The sequence below is a fragment of the Falco punctatus genome (genome assembly GCF_963210335.1).
Source record: "Falco punctatus genome assembly, chromosome: 2".
NCBI classification, from domain to species: domain Eukaryota; kingdom Metazoa; phylum Chordata; class Aves; order Falconiformes; family Falconidae; genus Falco; species Falco punctatus.
The window spans coordinates 7,650,282-7,669,182 of NC_137581.1; the positions used below are offsets into that span (position 1 = coordinate 7,650,282).

The 18,901-nt window shown below is 40.6% G+C and overlaps 1 protein-coding gene across 9 annotated transcripts in view; it reads left to right on the top strand.

Moving 5' to 3' along the window:
* DLG2 (discs large MAGUK scaffold protein 2) overlaps positions 1–18,901 on the top strand; it is a 1,068,724-nt gene that overhangs the window by 140,712 nt on the left and 909,111 nt on the right. For 7 of the 9 annotated variants that reach the window (XM_080375907.1, XM_080375911.1, XM_080375888.1 and 4 more), the window contains one exon: positions 5,105–5,203. In XM_080375907.1, the coding sequence (XP_080232033.1) occupies positions 5,105–5,203 (99 nt within the window). Of the gene's footprint in view, positions 1–5,104; positions 5,204–5,239; positions 11,756–12,646; positions 12,941–18,901 lie in introns of those variants that run through there. The other 2 variants (XM_080375894.1, XM_080375899.1) reach the window with 2 other exon arrangements.

Here is an 18,901-nt window from a genome sequence, read left to right on the forward strand (position 1 = left end):
GGGCTTAGCCATTAGACCTCGCAGCAATCTTCAACATCACCCTGACTTGAGACAGCTGCAAAGACTCAGCTAATGCGACGTGATGTGGAGCAAACCTTGACGTTTTCAAACAACGAACCAGAAACACTGACATGGAAATAGAAACAAAATCCTTTCTGATGACTAAACCACTTGACCAGAGATACCAAACCATGCTTTCCTAAAGGGCTTCAGAAACAATTAAGCATCATATTTTTAAAAGGATTTTGTGGAGAAGAGAGCTCTGCTGTATTACTTCTGGACTGAAATTTAGGCTCAGCTGAGGCGAATGAAACACTTCTGTGGGATTGTCTTTCTGGTTTTAGTTTCTAGCATGGCTTTCTCTGGGTCTGTCTGAGTTTTCAGTCATCTGTGATACTGGTGAAAGTTAATTCCTGCCAAAAAATTTGCTGAATGACACTTCTTCCTGTAATACGGGCTATAAGAGGCATGGAAATCGGACTAGCAAGATACAGAAAAAGGAAAACTAGGTCTCTAGGATTATTTCTCTGCCTGGCATTGCAGGAAAAACTCTTCAAGTTCCAAATGATGCTGTGTCTCCCATAAACCCTCCAAGATGTGCAACAATTTATATAGGTATATTTTTATTTTTATTTTTTTTGTGTGTGTGGTCCAAGATGGTCAGCAACAGGAACCGAAACTGAGATGCTCACAATATATTCAGGAGAGCTGTCAGCTCTGCCTGGGTATGGCAGGAAGGTGCAGCCCTCGGTGGAGGAACACAGAAGGTGTTCTTGCTGTTGCTGGTGTGTTGTAAGGGGTGAAGTTGACTGGGGTCCAGTTTTAGTTCACACATGGCTTGAGCAGGGTTGGGTGTACCCTGGCGTAGAGGGGTGCTGTGTGCATTGCTCATACCAGTATCCTGCTGTGCACCTCAGTTTAGCTCAGGTTGCTTCCTACTCTAGCATAGCTGCTAAGTGAATTAATTTACATCAGTGTCCTGTAAAATGGATAATTCTGGCATATGTTATGTTGCATTTTACTTTCCCCCTCTAGCTTTTTAAATGTTATGATTTTTTAAAATGCTTACTTTTGAAAAAGTTAATTAAATAAAACCAGTCTCTCTCAGCAGTATATGTTCCTGGGAGCATTTGGTTACCAAGATGATAGATTTCCTGACAGACATTAGCATCCAAAAGTTAACAGATCACTGGGGTTTTTTATGCCTTTCTTAATGCAGATCATTTGGGGCAAGCTGGCATTTATCTACAGGCTCCCGTGGGACTGGAGCAGAGCTACCAATTCGTGATACAAAACACCAAAAGGGGTCTCAGATCAGCTTCTATTTTGAATTTTTGTCTCTAAAAGCACACAGGAGAGCATTCCCTAAGCTGCCGGCTGTAGGAGAAGGTGCATTAGTTCTCTGAACCCTAAGGCAGTTGCAGATTTATTTAGGCTCGTGGGCTGTAGCTCCCCCGTACTCCCACTGGCATTCCTGGTCCCTTTGCAAAGCTGATCAGCATCTTCTAGCCAAAAAACAGTATATGTGCCCTAGAAAATATCCCATACGGGTGTATGCATGAAAAATTCAGCCTTGGCAGCAACACCCAAGAGCATGGAAGAGCAGAATAATGTTTGCGTGCATGTTTCTTACTTTTTAATATTTTTATAGATATATATTTATAATAACATATAATATATATAATATATATTTATAATAATATATATAATATATAATAACATATTCCAATGTTGGCCCTCACTCTGAGAAGTCAACGTGTGATGTCTAACTATTGTGGATGGTTCTGGAGCCATACAATAGACTGGAGAATTCATCCACTGTTACAGGGTTTGGCTACTGCGTGAAGACCCTTGGAAACCTCATATGCCATAAATGCCTGTGAGGGCAGATGCTCCTTCTGGCTGGTTGCTGGCTCAGATGTGAACTGGAGCATGCTGCCTGCTGAAAGTGGAACCAGTGACAAGTCTTTCATAATTCATAACTGTGTACTTTGGAAAAAAAAAAAATCAGTAAGAATTTTGTTGATATTTTACTGTGACAAGTGTGCGTGTCCTAATAAGCTACTGGAAGAATGTGTTATAAGCACAGAAAAGCTTTGCTGAGCACTGTTAAAATTAAACAAAATTAACAAGGTAGTTAATGTGATTACTATATTATTAATAAACATTTAAGTAATGCTGTGAGTTTGCACAATGACAGAGACATTGCTCTGAAGGGATCATGGTCTGAACAGTCCCTGTTAATTATAATCTAAATAGATTTGTATTAATTATACACAAAATTGGAAGTTTGCTTTTGGTGTGATCAACGATTCTCATGGTAACTACCTGTGTGAGCAAAGTTACCGAATGAAGTATTAATCTGCTTTTGCAATATTTGCTAGTGAAATCTCATCTCTTTCTCGGACCAACTTGAAAAGAATAAGATAATAGTTTCCTCTGTGAAGAGGAAGATAGAGTTGTTCCAACTACCAGCCTTCTAGATACAGGGGTCTGATAAGTTTAGACTTTTGTCAGTATTTTTAATTCAAGCGTGAAGTCATCATTTCGAGAACCTCCTACAAGGATGTATGAGCATGGTGCACGTTCTCCAGTGCATTCATACTGTGTCACCCTGGGGCTGCCAGTCCTGCTTCTCACGGTGACCTGCGCGGCTCAGGAATAATGAGGTGGTGTTAAAATACTTCTTTTGCATGAGAAGGCAGCTTTTGGATATAAAATGTATAAATAATTTTATACAGCGTAGGCTTTCGGTTAGCCTCTAAAGGGAGGATTGTATGTAATCAAGAATAAGAAAAGAGTCAGATCCAAGAATACTAGTTTCTAATAAATCTATCACAACACCCAGCCTCTTGCATTATACAGTCCCCTTTATTTCATAACACAAAGTTAAATGACTGTTGCTTTCCAGATGGATTGCTAACACATACTTTGTTCAGGTTTGGGAACCACATATTACTCTGCTAATATTTATTGAACCTTAATACACTAGAACAGAGAAATGTTCGGTATTTATTACAATTACTTGAGCTATCTGTACCCTTCCGATGTCTTTGGTTTTCTGCTCTTTACAATTAATCTGTGACCCATTTCCCTAAGGAAAATAAATGAAACATTTTATAGCATCTTATGCCATTGTTTTATCTTCTTTCAAAATATTGGAGTCAGCTAATGGCAAAAAATTTGAGGAAAAAAATGTGTAAAATATAAACAAACTGAATTTCTTTATCCAATTTTGCAGCTGCACTCATTTGATAAATGCTACCATACAGTACATAGTTTCTGCTGGAAATTGTCAGACCTCTTTTAGGAAGCTGCAGAAGCTTAGCTTCTTTAGGATCAGGCAGAGTTTGGGCTTGATGATTAGAGCAAATAAGGTATTGATTTGCACAGTTTATACTGTTGCTTGTAAATAATAACAATAGAAAACGGTTATGTCAGGTATTCAAAGAAAGCAAAGATGAAATGAAAATTTTTATGCATGCTTTTTAGCTCCATGCAAGACCAGTTTTCCCTTCCTGAAAGAAACAGTTAGGGAGTTGCTTGGATTTTCTGTAGGGTCTGAGGCAAGATGCAAGACCTGGGTTCAGTTCCTTGCTGCCCTGTATAACATTACCCTGATTGCCTTGCTATATCTTCCACCCCTCCAGATCAAAAATGGGGGATATGCACCATGCTTTGGTGACGAGAAACAAGCCAAAGGAATGCATGGTTCTGCACGATTGAGAGCGTGTTCAAGAAGATACAACTTTATAGAGAGGACCTGCATGGAGTCCTGTGTGTTCAGCCCCATGTGGTGCTGAGCTGCTGGGCCTGATCCAAAATTCAAACACATTCTTTACTGGAGCATGAGGCTAATGCCATTGGTTCCAGTGAAGTTAAAAGCACGTGTCTAAGTAGTTGCCTGGATTGGGGCCAACGTTCAGTCTTTTGCTGGACGGAGCCCTAAGTAAACAATCTAGTATCAGAGGAGAAAACATTTGCACATGTGGATGTGATTTGGCTGCTTCTGTGGCACTGGCTTGTTGTTTTCTAAGTTGTGTTGGCAATAGCTGGACTATTTAAAATGCTAACAATTCCTTGCCTGTTGTGTTAAAATTGACTGCACTGCTGGTGCACAGGCTAAAAAAAGGATGGGTCCACATCACTCGTGGTGTCTGTGATGCTCAGCACTGACAGAAGCAAGACACCGTGCTCTGTTTAAGTTCACTCTGCTTTCCTGTTCGTGCTCTTGCAAAGTGCCCAGAAATTTTCTGAGATCCGAGTTCCTGGCAGCCATTGTGTTTCATTCAAGGGCTAATTCTTCAAGCACATTTTTGCAGGGCAGAGCATTGTAAACATAGATGTCATTTATAGTATTTATTGTCTTAATGCAAAACCTACAATAATGTATTAGGTTTCCAGCAGGAAAATTGAAAAAACAAATACAGCCTTTTACTGCATCTTTTATTAAAGGTATTTGAAAAAAATACCATGTGTTTTTTGAGGGTTTTCTGTAAGTAATTGAAGACTGAAATCTGTGTAAATGAAGGAAAGGTAACAGAAAACCCACAACATTTGAATTTAAAAGATTTGCAAATATGGCTACTACACAAGCATGAAACCCTTTCGAAAATACGACGCTTAAGAGAAGGTAATGTATTAGAAATAAGAAAACAAACCAGGTCATTCAGTTGGTGCTGTAAGGAGATCTATTCCTGCAGCTGCTCCAGCCGAAGACCCCGTCACCACCCATGGGCCTTTTTTGGCAGGGCACTGATTCCTTCCCTACATCCGTGTTCAATGTTGAGAGCTGCAAAGCACCTTGAATGCCTTCTGAATTCAACCAGAGATTATGATAAGCATCATCTTGTAGACTTAGCCTATTAAGATTTTCACAGAGTGCCATAAGATTAAACAGATTTCACAGAGTGGCTATAAGATTAAACTCAGAAATTTTTGCATGACAAAACACTGAGGTGAAAATCTTGTGTGAGAGCCACCTGATATTTATCTGAATTCAGGCTACCTTTTGTATGTGCTTGCTAATCTTTACATTTAAGTGTAATAGAATTACAGTGCACATCTCAGCTAGTTTATCTAATTTTTTCCACCCCCTCTTCAGTCTGCAGCTTCCAATGGATCGGAAGGATCTGGACGAGGCGGTGAACACAATAAAGAGAACCAGACTTTGGAAAATTATGTGGTAGACATGAAGACAAAGGTATGGTCCACCCTTTTGTGATGGAGAATGAAATCTTTATTTAGTCAAGTTTTGTTGGAGGTGAATAGTGTAGAATATATTGAATCTGAGCTCCCGTCGTCCTTTTTTTGCTGCTTAATGACTGCATGTACATTATCGCATTCAAATGAAGCTTATGGCTGCAATTTATTGCTGTATGCTACTATCCCTGTGCATTTTATGCTGTCCTAGGCAGGATTTACTTTTTATTTTTGCGTGAAAATGTTGTTAATATCTGCGTTGGTTCTACAGGATTGCTGCTCTCAAGGTGTTGTCATTTCAGTGTATTTTTGAAGTCCAAGGTGTTGTGCAGTTAGTAAATTTTATTCAAGGTGTTTTCAGTCTCTATGTGTTGTAGTTTATTTTTGGTCTGGAGTCAGCGTGGAAGAATATGAATGTCAGTTAAGTGATGATTTTTGTGTGGGCAGTCTAATGATACCTACCATAAAACTTGGCTGAATAATAAGCCAAGCAATGTGACTTCATGGTTGTGGTAAGGGGGTGTGTTACACTTCTCTTTGTGACAGTCTTGGTGCATGCAATGACGAAGTTGTGTTTCATTATAATATTGCTGTTATTTTCATAGGTTCACAACTTGGCTGGAACAATTCTCTTGGGCTTAGATATTATGTAGACTTTCAGCCTTGAAATCGTTGTGTATTTTATCTTTTCTAAGTGAAAGAAAATTATTAAGTTTTCTTTTGAAGTTAATAAACTGGAAACATGATGAGAAGAAAACAGACATTAACTGAGTTGGCATGCTTATGATCCTTGTATTACTGTCTTTGTAGACTAGAGTGAAAGTTGTTTCTAACAGTGGAAACGTGCAGATTATTCCTATTGTCTAAGGCTTTACCATGGGCTTTGTTTACATTCCTGGATTGATTTCTCTGCTTGTTAGCTATTCAAGATCTAAAGAACTAATGGTCTAGCATGACTTTCTGAGTTTGTTGTGTTGCTGTGTTCCCAGCTGATCAGAAAAAAATGTGTACCATATTAGGACCATGGTGCTGCTTGAGAGCTGAAATACAAGAACACGTATACTCATCAAAATTTATCTCTATATTTATGGAAGAAATGATTTCCCCAAAGCAAGGAATTATCAAAAACTTAATATATCCCCTAAATACGTTGTGTCTGTGAGGATGTTGTAGAAATCAAGGGATGTAGTGGATATCAGCCCAATTTCACAGCATCATTTCCAGTATGTATGCCCAACTGAACAATGCACCATCCTCCCTGCTTAGAGAGATTGTGAACTCCTGGTCTCAATGTCTCTCCATCAGCAATTCTAAGTCTACATTTTCATACTGTTTGTAGCTCTCCCAGTACAAAGCGTACATGAAAGTAAACTCCAAAACCTTCCAATTCTGTTGCCAAACTCTTAAGGCGTTCGGAGCTGTGAGTGGTATTTTCTTCAGTTCCCAGTACCATGGGATAGCAGATGTTTTGTTTTCATTTCCTGGAGCTTGAGGTTTAGTATGTCAGTTCATTTGAAGGAGTCGTTTCATCTGATTTCTTTTTCAAGTGACTGTGCTCGAGTGTCAGTGGCCCGGTGCTATGACAGTGACACATTGCTATTTACGACTGGCTACATGCTTAAACATATGCACCAGAGCTTTTTGGTTGCTGATGATCAATTGATTGTTAGATTTACTTCCCCAGGCAGAACTCTCAAGAATTAAAATGAACTCTTCATTCACCATGGATCTTGAGAGCTGAGAGCCACTTCAGGACATATTGCCCTTGCGTACCGTGTTTCTATTGCAGAGCATTGCAGCCCACACAAAGCTGGCGGAGCATTTGTAACTGAAGCACTTCTGTTTCGTTCTGAATAAGGGATTTGTGGGAAGCCAGGGAAAACAATTATGGCTTTGAATGGGAAATAATAGATCATAAAATATTAAGTATAATTTTGAAATTAATGAAGGTTGCAGAGCTTTCAAAAGGGTAGCTTATCCAAGGCCCTTCAGAGCTGTGGGATGGCTCAGGGACCTTTCCCTATCCTCTGCTCCACACCCTGTGACTATAAATGTGCGTTCCCTACAACCCTGCAAGTCATACTCACTTCACAGCTTGTCTCACTGTCTTCTCATAAGCCCCTAAACTGGTGAGTTTGTGGGAATGAGACTACTAGGGAGGCTGCACTGTCTTCATCTTTGGAGATTTTCAAGATCAGACTGGATAAGGGCCTGGGATAACCTGAGCAGACCTTACTGCTGGACCTACTCTGAGCAGGAAGTTGGAATGAAGGACCTGCTCAGGTCCTTTCCATTGTCACTTATCTCATATTCCTTTGACTGCCTTGACTCCTGGAGAGGAAGGGAAGCAACCACCCTGCTGTCCCACTGAGCACCCTTGGAGGCCAATGACTTTACACACCACTGGGTGCAGCAGCCCAGGGCCAGGTGCTAGAACAAGGCCCTCAGCAAACAGCATGAGCGAAGTGCACGTTGTCTATTAAAAACCCAAAAGTAGCTTTTTTCCCTTGTGATTGAATGCTGGGACAGCGCTGGGCTAAAGTGGTGTGAGCTCCCATATAACAAAAGGGTGGTAAACCGGGCATGGACTTGGGGCAGGAAGACATGAAATCCTTTCCACAGCTGTGAAGCAGAAAACAAACCTTTTTCTGCGGCTGTTGAGCCTGGGGCCACCGTGGCCACTTGGGTGCGGAGTCCTTGTGATGAAGGAGCGGAGCTATCTGCCCAGCCTTTACTTCTCCCCATGCCCGTTTTACCATCTACCTGCAGGGCTCTCAGCGGCAAGGTCTGTGCTTCCCTATGGAAAAGAAAATTATCTTTTTCTTTTCATTGAGAAAGCTACCAGCCAGATAAGCTGGTCAGGATTCAAACATTGATTGTGCTAAATAGCAGTGAAATTTGCCATGCAAGGAGAAGGGAATGGTTCTTGTTGTAGCTTCTGCCCGAGACTCTTGTGGGCCCGAGGCCAGCTGCAGAGCTGCTGCAGTCAGGAGGGGCAGAACTGCTAATTTGTTGATCTTTAAATTAACACCAGCACTCATGGGCTTCTGGTTCAGCCTGGGAACTGCATTAAAATTCTCAGTGACTAAAGTATACAGAACTTCATGCCTTCTGAAATTTGTATTAACTTCTCTTCCTGGCTGAAGCAGGATTTATTCTGACATCTCATCTGTAATATAGCTCTTAAGTGCATATCCAGGATCTGCAAGATGACTAGATTCTCTCTCTCTCTCTTTTTTTTTTTTTTTTTTTTTTTTTTTGCGTGTGTGTATGTGTAGCACAAAACAGTCGTAATAAAGAGGCTATATCATGAGCTTTTCACTTCTGGCACTTAATTACTCAAATAACTTGTATCCTGGTGTTAGCCTACTAACCAACCAATTGTGGTGCACAGCAGCCTAGCTGGAACTGGGCTCAAGTGGTAAAAACGAGCTTCGATCATAAAGACATAAGTTCATGGCTACATCAATTGCCCTTTTGGAAGAGATGTAATCAGGAAATTATTTAGTTGTAGCTTGTTTGGGTACAATATAAGACCTGAAAAGAAGAAAGGGAATATAACACCATGTGAAAGACTGGCAATTTAATGCCATCAACAAGTACTCCATAGTACACAATTTAAGATGCACATAAATCTTTCTCCACATTTGTAAGGGGATGTGTGTGTTTGTGTTCTCTGTGTAGGTGCACAGAGCTCTAAATACTGACTGGCTACATTTTGTAAGATGTTGACATTACTAATGCTGTGTTAGCAGTACGGTAGATGCCTCCCTTCTTAGTGTCTACTCCAAAACTTGGAGATCTAGTACTCTTGTTTTTCTTAATTTCTACTGTTTAAATTAGAGATAATAATGAAGCCAATTGTGCATTATTTTTATTTTTTTTAAAAAATCAGCTTCTCTTTACAGTTTTTGCTCTATAATATTTGGGTTTCAAGACAATTTAAGAAATGTTTAAAAGGCTGTGTCATGAAAGAGTTATGAAAGAGTTAAAAAAATCAGAGAATGCTTCCTATTGGTTTCAGGTTTTACAGAAGCTTGCTTTTACAAAGACTGAGTTCAGCTGGATGTTACAGGCTCTGGTTCTAAATATAACTGCCTAATTAAACCCTATGCTTTTGTTATCCAAGTGGAAGTACCTGGATACAGTGAAGGTTTTAATGCCAGAAAGGAGCACTAAATTGCCCAGTCTAAACTACTGCATTATGTGTGTGTATATATATATATATATATACCATCATATTTCACCCACTCCCCTCATATTGTTTGTTTTCATATGGCTTGAAACCAGACACCTTGGTAAAGTTAGAGGAGAAGGAAGCAGTTACCTGGGTAATTGGTTTTCACATGGTGGTCCACAGAGCCACTGGTATCTAGTTGTTATTCTTCCAGTATTAAGGCTTCCCAAGAGTGAAAGCTCATCACAGAGGTTATTTTTGACCATCTAAATCAACTACAAGCAACTACAAACCATCCCTTTTCACCCCAGGTGGCTGCCTGTCAATTTGTTTGGTTTTTGGGTCAAGTCTTTCTATAGTTGATTTCAGTCATGATCATATGTACAGATAACACGAAGGCTGGAAGAGCAGAGGAAAAAAATAGAACTAAGCAGCAATATGACCTGCAGAAATTAGAGCAGAAGGAGATTCTGCTAATGAAGCAGACCGAGGATTTGAAAATCTTATACTTGCAGATAAAAAATGAATGGAAAAAGTATCTCGTTGGAGGAACAAAATGAAGCAGCCCAGTCTCTCTTTTGGGTTTGGGATGAGTTGTAATGAAAATGAGGAATTCTATCCTTGTTTGGGTTTGGGATGAGTCGTTTGTAATGAAAATGAGGAACTGTATCCTTTGGAGAAACACTGGAGACCCATTGGGAGTCATCTGTCCCAATGCTGCAGCCTTGCCTTTGTCAAGTCATCGATCAATGTGTGTTAGAAGGCAAGACTAGGAGCACTGGAAACCAAAACAAGCACCTAGAAGGATGGAGCTGTGCCCTGTGTCCCCAGGAGCATGGGTCTCCTCTGTCTGGGGCTACAAGAGATCCTGAGAGTAAGAAGTAGGCGGTGTTATTTCGGGGAGCATGCTGCTCAGCGATGCACTAAGCTTGGGGAGCACACGTGCCAATCCTGCCCTGTTCCAGGCTCGTTGTTGCATTTTATGGAAGGAGGTGACAGTCAAAAGTTGGAGGAGTGCAGAAGGAACTTTCATGTACACTGATGGAGCCTGATTTTCCGAGACACACACATGAGTTATGTTGTTCACATAAAGGGCCTCAAAGGGGTCAGACCCTCTGTTTTTCATATAAGCTGTTAAGACGATCCTGAATTCACTGGGACCGTCTCACAGGAGTATAGTTACTTGTAAGTAAAAGCATTTACAGATCATGCGCTTGGAGACCAATTTCAAAATACATCTCCATATGCCAGTTTCAAGTATGGTATGAAATTTTACAGCCAAGTCATTAGGTAATTATATGTATGGAAATATTTCACACCTTACTAGATCAGCTTGAATCTACCAATTGGAAGGGAGCAAAGTGTTGGATGCTTTACATCCAAGTGTTAAAATATCTCCTGATTTTAGAGCTGACTGAATTCCCTTTTACCCTACTGTGCTTAGAACACAAGTGTGACTTCGGTTAGACAACCTGAATGGGTTAATTGCTCTTAAGAAGATGGTTATTTGGTTCTTGCTTCGAGGATGTTTGAAAGTTTTCTGTTTCAGATAATTTATAGTTTAATGTACTTGTCTGACTGCTTGGCTACTGGACTAAACCTCAGCAGGGAGAAAATGTGCAGGTCCCAGTGCAGCCTGTAAACACAAATCAGGTTTGTTTTGTGCACATGTGGTTGCTCAGAGTGAGTTAGTTTTAGATGCAGTCGTAAGTGCTCTGGAGACTTTCTCTTTAACATGTTGTATCCACCAAGACTTTAACAGTTGGGGGAGGGTTGGTTGCTCTCTGACCACATATCTGATTCACTATGGATTTTGTAACTTTGGTAGCAGTGACCTCATTTTGGCAAAATCATGTGTGTCATTTACTGAGCCTCTTGCTGCTTTAGCAATCACAAGAATATTAGGGTTATAACCTGAGTAATTTATGGAAGAGAGATGACTTTAAATATCCTTTTATTTTCTTGGAAAGTCTTATTTTATTGAAAACATATTTTAGCTCTAAGTGAGAATGAGGGATCCTCAGCAAAGCACCCAGGGGGAATTGTGCTGTCCAGTGTGTTGAAAAGGTGAATTGTAATGTATGGGTGTCTAGACGTTTCCTCTTGTTGCTGTCAACAGTCCAGTTGGCTGTATTTTTTTTTTTCCAGTGAATAGGAGCATTGATTTTCCTCTCTCTTTGGCCAGAGCTTTCATTTTACATATCATTCCCCTTCTGTGTCTCTTTCTTTCTCCCTCCCTCTTTCTTCTCTCGCTCTCTCTTCCTCTATCTGTAAGAGAGGGAAGACTTTAAGAGCTGACAGCGAGCTTTCTAACTCAGAATGATTCATGTAAGACACCTGAAAGGCAAGCTCTGCACCAGCATCACTGCAAGAAAGGTAGGGCTTTGGGGGCTAGTCTGTAGAACACGGGATAAATTGATTAAGTCTGCGGATCAGTCAAAGATGCAGAGAAAGTTTGGGAGAGAACTTAAGGAGTTTTTAAGCTCCGTTGTTGAAGGTGCTTTCTTTTAGCTAAAACTTTGATGTATTTTTCATAAATGGGGGGAAAAAGATGCCCCTCTGCAGCTTTGAATAATGTATATAATGTGGTTTGTTTGTATTTTTTCTGTGGATGGTAAACTAATTATATCACTGTTGTGCTTCACAGACCTGCGTGCATGTGTAAATATGCAATTCCCTTTTTTTCCCCCGACTGATTATTTTCTGTTACACTTTCTGAAAGTTCGCCTTATCCAGCTGTTATTCATATTCACTTCCTGAATCCGAATGTGACCTGGCAATTCTGAGGGATTGTAAATGTGACGCATGAGCTCTCGCGCACACCTTAATGTTTCAATCATGCACTTCAAGCAATAAGTGTTTGTAGGAATCATGCTCTTAATAAAAATCCTTACAAGCCAAAGCAGTTGTTTTGGCAGGGAAGTGACAGCGCTTTGATAGATGGGCCTGATAGTTGTGTGTGTTGTGCTTGCTTGGAGTTAGTAGAAAAGAGGAGGGAGACAGCGAGCGAAAGGGGGGAGAGGAAAAAAAAAGACAGGGAAGGAGAGAGCGAGAGGGAGAGAGACTGAGAGAGAAGGAGGGGGGGGGGAGAGGAGAGAGAGAGACTTGGCAAAGGAAATCTTATGGGTATACTGAAACAGCAGATCAGAATTGTGAAACCAGAGCCAGGGCTGAAATGTGATGCTTTTTGCTCTTTTGTGCTTGTTGTGGTTCTCATCTTCCCCTTTAGAAGGCTGTATACCATTCAACAGAATATTTTGATCACAGATTGAACAATGCAGCAATCAAGCCTGATAAGCCACCTGGAAGTTTTGCTTGAGACGATTTCTAGTGGGTTTACTGATCCCTGTGAGCATCATGACTGCCTTTAGCATTGTGGAGGAGGACTCGAGTTTCTTATGAGGGCCCCACTTGGAAAAGCAGGCTGTGCAGATTCAAGCCTCCGGTTCTGTTCATGCTGTTCAAAAGCCTTTCCTCACCCTTGCTGATTTGTTTTTATGATTTACATACATTCCTGTGGAGATTTACAGAATGGATTGTCTGTGCATTGTCACGACCAAGGTAGGACTGGAAACGTTGCTGTTATGTGTACATATTTCTCTGCTATTTTTCTGTTCCTGTAATTAAATAGATTTGAGCATGTACTGTGTCATGTTGCAAGATAAAGTGATAAATAAGCTTTGCTTCAATGAGCATTTTGTTCTCTTTTTCTGTGGATTATGCAGTTCGTCTCTATATCACTTCCTAAATGATATGTAATTTACTTATTTTTACTAGCAAAAGGAAAATTATTTCATATTTTATCTTAGCCTATGCTTGTGTCTATTAATATCTCTAGCTACTAGAGCACTTCCAGAATACGTAGTATAATGCACATATTTTCTCAGTTTATCAGTTTATTCTGTAAACTAAAGAATATGAAAAAAAAGGGGGCATTATATGGGTCCTGGGATTTTAAAGAGGCCAATCAGATGTAGTTTAGGTAGTCATGATGTTTCTGATTGGAGAGATGCAAGTTTCTTGTGGCTTATTGTGGCTTTTTGGGGGGAAAAACATAGCTTACTTTTGCATCTCTAGGCCTGAAAAAATAAGAATACTTTGGTCCCAATTCAGCACTCTTGTCCTGGTGTTAGATCTATCCTGGCTGTTTGGGAACGGTGCTTCTCAATAATTCTTTCCAAATGTGCATGTAAACATTTTTTTACTCACAACACCACCGGCAGGATTTAGGGTTAAGAACGCTTCCCGGCTTAAAGATCTAGGTTAGGGATAAACTGAACAATTCCTTGAGATGTCCTCAAACTTAGCAAACCAACTTAATGTTAGATGACAGGGAGATAATTGGGGAACTCCCTCCCTGTTGCTACAGGGCAGGCGGCTCACTGCGTGTTTCCAACTGCGTTTGCACATGGTGATAATATTTATAAGAAGCAGTTATTAGGGGAAGCTCAGGCATTGGGGTTCAGCACAGTTGCTTTCTGTTCTGGTTTATTGTTGATGACTTGCAGCATTTCCATGGGACTTGCAAAATGTCTGGGGTAGCCACAACACCTGATGGCTGCGTAAATGGTAAGGCAAACCAATGGTTAGCACTGCCGTTTTTTTTTGTGTCAGGGCCATGCAAAACGAGGTCCCCCCTTCATGATACAGAGAAGGGCAGAAGGAGAACCCCCAGGCACCCATGGGCTGAGCAAAGGGTGGTGGGTGGCTGCCGCAAAAGAGCAGGGAGCGCAGTGGAGCTGCAGAAACAGATGTGAGCTGTCGTTCCCATCTTGCTGGTGGAGAAACCCATATGGGGAAAGAACAGGAGGTGAATGAGGCCACAGATTCTGTGGCCTCATTTACCTCCTGTTCTTTTCAGGTCCTTCTGCTCCCACAAAACATGCTGAATCTGAGACTACATCCTTAACCTGCCCTGGAGCAGCGCGGAGGTGCCTGCGGGTGCCCATTGATGCAATGTCAATGCAAAGCGCTTATAAGCGGTGGTGCAGCACCGCTGAACAAAGCTGCAGGATCATGCTAAACATCAGATTCACACTCCCAGATGTTGCTTTCCAATTGAAAATAAGCAGAAAGGTTGAATAACAAAGCTGGAGTCAGACTTACTTCTGGATGTCCGGTGGTGCAGTGGGGACCTGCAACTGCAGCCATCCTTGGCCGTGAGAGTTTGGCAAGGAGGTGTGTAGTAACCGGATGGGACAGCGGAGTAAGTCTACTTTTAAGATGGTACAACTGGGAGAAGAACATGGCCCAGTGCTTTTTTATATATATATCTGGAGACGCTGCTTTATTTATTTTATGAAATGGTGATGGAAGTTTCCACTGTAACCTTTTCCCAGGGCCTTCTGGGCAATGACAAATGTAGGCTCACCATCACCTCACTGCTGTTGCTCTGAGCAGGGCTCCCAACGCCATCGACACGCAGTATTTTTCCTTCCAGCTTTTCTGTCTCTTGAATCCACCGCTAAATGGCTGAAATGATCGGAAAGTCAAGCGTATGAGCTTCAGATATTCAGCTCCAGATATTCAGTCTTTCCTGCCAACTTTGATGTTGCAATGAGATAGGATTGTCAATTGTAGGTGACCTGCTATTTGGATGCGTATGGGAAGACCATATCATCATATGTAATTGAGCTGAATAATGGCAAAAATCTAGTTTCAGAACACTTTCATCTTGCAAAGGCTTGAAGCCAGATGAACTACAGCTGATTTCCTCATCTTGTTTGGTACCATATTTAACCAGCTGCACCAGTGATGTTTTATTGTATTGATTGATCTACTCTTACATGCTTTATTATGCATTGGAGTAAATCTACTCCCTTTAAACTTAAAAAAATTTTATAGCATCTGTTTATGCCAATTGTCACCAATACAATAAAAGCAGACTTTTTTCAGAACATCTGAGATTTTCAAAAATTAATTTCAATAAGTATGAATTCTGCAGAGCAGCGTATGATCAGTTTTGCCCTAAGATGTGATAATTATCCTTATTTGAATATCCATTTGTCTGATTTGCTCAAATAATTGCCATTGTCATTCTTGGAAAAGTGGATCTTAATGTCAAGAGCGAGTAAATACATCAGTTTTATTCTTCAGATCTTATAAAAAGTCAAAAGGGAGGAAAAGATGAATGCTATTTAAACTACAAAATGTGAACATTTAAAAAAGTTGACATTTTTAACATGTAGTCATTAAATTTACTCTTGAATTTTCAGTATTTCCAGTCCGTAGAAAATGACATAGATGTGGTGGTGGAGTGAATATGCCCTTGTAGATTACATACAATGGATCTGAAGACCCCGCTTTGGATCTGTATGGTCAAAGATGCCATCTAATAAAATTAATTTCCGATGTACCTTGCCAAATCTTAGATGCTACTGACATTATTTTTTCAGCCAAAATATAAGCTATGTTTTAGAAAGATTTAAGGCATTAATTTGTACAAATTCTTCCTCTCCTTTTTTATTTCCTCGATGTTTCCATGCATTTCTGAACCCAGGACTTGGGAAACGCTGAATCAGTCAAGGAGGACTACTTATGGTCTCCTAGTTTATTTTGATCGATCATGTTTCCAGCATAGCTTCTTTCTTTTACTGTCACATAAAACATGTTATTTGTGGAATTATTTTATCATTAGGAAGAATTCAGTATAAATAAAAGCTTAGGTCAAGACTCCATCCCAGCGGGAGCACCAGGAGTTTTTGAAAAGGAAGAACATTCCCACTGTGCCTCCCAAGAGTCAGAGGCCACATGCTGTCCTCTCCCCTAGCTGTGGGCTCTTCTTCCATCCTTCTGCCTTTTACAGAATTATGAATACAACAGTAGCTGCTTCTGCTGAAAAAGAAAATAGATAGCTCTGTGTTGCCTGACAAGGCTCAATATAACAGGGGCTGCTTCACTGAAACCCTGAGTTCTTGGTGTCAGGTGGCTTAGAAAAGATGATCAGCTTTTCCTAGAAAAAAACCCCCAAAACCACCAGACCAGCTCAAAAGCTTTCTGGCCCTTGTTGCTACAAAGGGGAGCTCAGCAGTGGAAACTCTAAAGTTTTAAAACCCACAAGACCAATGAAGGGAAATTAAAATAAGTTTTTCTTTTTCTTTTTCTTTTTTTTTAATATATTTTAATCTCCCTCTTTTAAATGTGGTACCTCTGTCACAAGCAGGGCTAGCTAAAGACCTTCTCCTTGAATAAAGATTTTAAAACTTCCTGAGCAATCCAGTCTAATGTTTTATTATCCTTAACATTTGTTATGGCCCTAAGAACTATCCATGTTGTTTGCCCCTGGTGTCACCTCTTCTTCTGTTTGGAAGCGATATTTTGAGATTTGCTTTAAATCCCGGGTTCTATCACCTGAAAGCTTCTGTGTTCTGAGAAGAGCTTGCAAAGAAATACACAAAAAAGACACCAAATGAAATAATCCTCATTTATTCACCAAACCTAACCCACCTGCTGTTATTTGCAGGGCTCCCAAGTTCAGTGTCCTCCAGCTTGTAAACCAGAGAACTGGCCACCCTCAGACCCAGGGAGAATGCCCAGCTTGGTCTCTTAAGTTTTGTTAGCTACAAAAATAAATGTCCATCATCAAAATATTGAAAATTCTGCAACAGTTGTTCCTTCTTAGAGATTCTTGTTGCCAGCTTCCACTTAACTCTGTAGTGGTTTAAGCCAGATCACTCACTACCCAGGTTCCAGTGCCACTGGCCAATGTAGGAAGAGACAGTTAAATGTAAATATGATTATTCATGTGAATGGGGAAAAAGATCTTGTAGATGTGGCTTGTTTGTTTGTGTTTTGGTGGTGGTTTTTTTTTAGAGTTAATGAAAGACTCAGTTCATTCCATTAGTGAAGAAGTTTGGTGTTTTGGTTTTAGCTTTTTATTTATTTAAGTATGTTAGTCAAGTTTGGTAAATTAACAATATCTCACCTTTCATGGCTGTCTGTCCAGCACCTTTTCTAAAGATTTAGTTCAAGTGTTTAAAAGAATGAAATAAAGATGGAAGGGAAAAAAAAAGCACCTGGTTTGTAATGGCGCTGGGAAGCAGGATGATGTGCTTGTTTATGCTGTTAGCCCATACCAAGGCTGAACGTGTACAATTCTGACTGGCAAGTTTGCCAGGAGCCAGTACCATCTGTCTATCCTATTTTCTTCTGCTCATCTGGCAGTATATTTGGCGCAGGGGACACCACTGTATGCACTTAAGGCAAAACTATGACAGATGCGTAAGCAGAAGTCTCAATATGTGCAGCGATCATGGAAAATGAGAAGCCACTGTGGTCAAGTGCGGGACCAACATCTGGCTTAGACCCCTGGGTGTGGTGTGACTCTTCTGTAGGTCTCTCCCATTCCATACACTATCATGCCACTTTGCAGCATGAAGTTAAGACTAACTAAAGCAGAGAAGAGCTGTAAAATTTGCACCTTGTTCTTTTGTCAGCATTAGCTCTCCTTTTCCCACAGTCCCAACATGGAAGACAAGGCAAAATTCAGAGCTCATCCTCCTCAGTAGCATCTCTGGGATTGTGAGTGAGGAGTAGCTGTGGCTTGGCTAGTTGACTTTGAAACTACCAGTCCACATTAAGCGTACCGTTATAAATCCCTCTCGATAGTGTGCCACCCTTGGGAAAGGTAGGGGCTGGCCTTGTGTCCCAGTAGGATACTGTGGATTCCTCAAGTGAGAGGGAAACCCTCATTCAGTATTTAGCCAACACAGCTGGCTCTCAGTGCCAACCCTGATTTCAAGGGTGGTTTTAGAATCTTGCTGAAGAATAGAAAAATGTGGAGGTGGCACCACTGGAGTGACCTTACTGTTCCAGCCTCTCTAATTTAGAGCAGCAGCAAAACCAGTCCCAAGATGCTCTCAGAAGGGCAGGATGGTAAATCAGATCAGGTCATCGGCTGCAGGGGGTGACCAGGTCTGCACACTGTATGCCAGCTGTTGGTCTTACTTTGCAGAGGTGAATCCACTATGAAGTTAAGTTGGATTATTGATTACGGTGGCCTGATGCCAGTGCAAATAGGTCACACTTAAAATACTTATTTATGCTGAAATAATAGGCTTTACTGAAGAAAATGGGTCTTTATTGTCCCATCCCCCCTTATATTGTGTTAATCTGAAAAAAACCTCAATATAGAGTTTTAAGAAGTTATCTACTCAGAGAATGAGGTTCAATTTATTTTGTGGGACACAAGATCAGCTGTATGTGTCTGGGGGGCTGTAAAGTCAGGCTCAAAATAAGGAAATTATAAAGCTAGGTATAAATATTGAGGTTGAACCCATGCCTCAGGTGTTGTAGACTATTATAGCCTTCCTAAAACCAGCAGAGCTGTAGAGAGCTATGCTACATGAGGACTTGATTTAAATTTAGCTGGATTTGAAACAAAAAAAAAATAACCACATTTCTATGTGCCCACACGTTGTTAATAGATCTGGGCAACATTTGTTGTTTTTTCTTTGCAAGACTTCAGGCTTTGAATCATTACAGTTTGAAATCATAAACTGCATAGCTACATTTTTTGTGCTG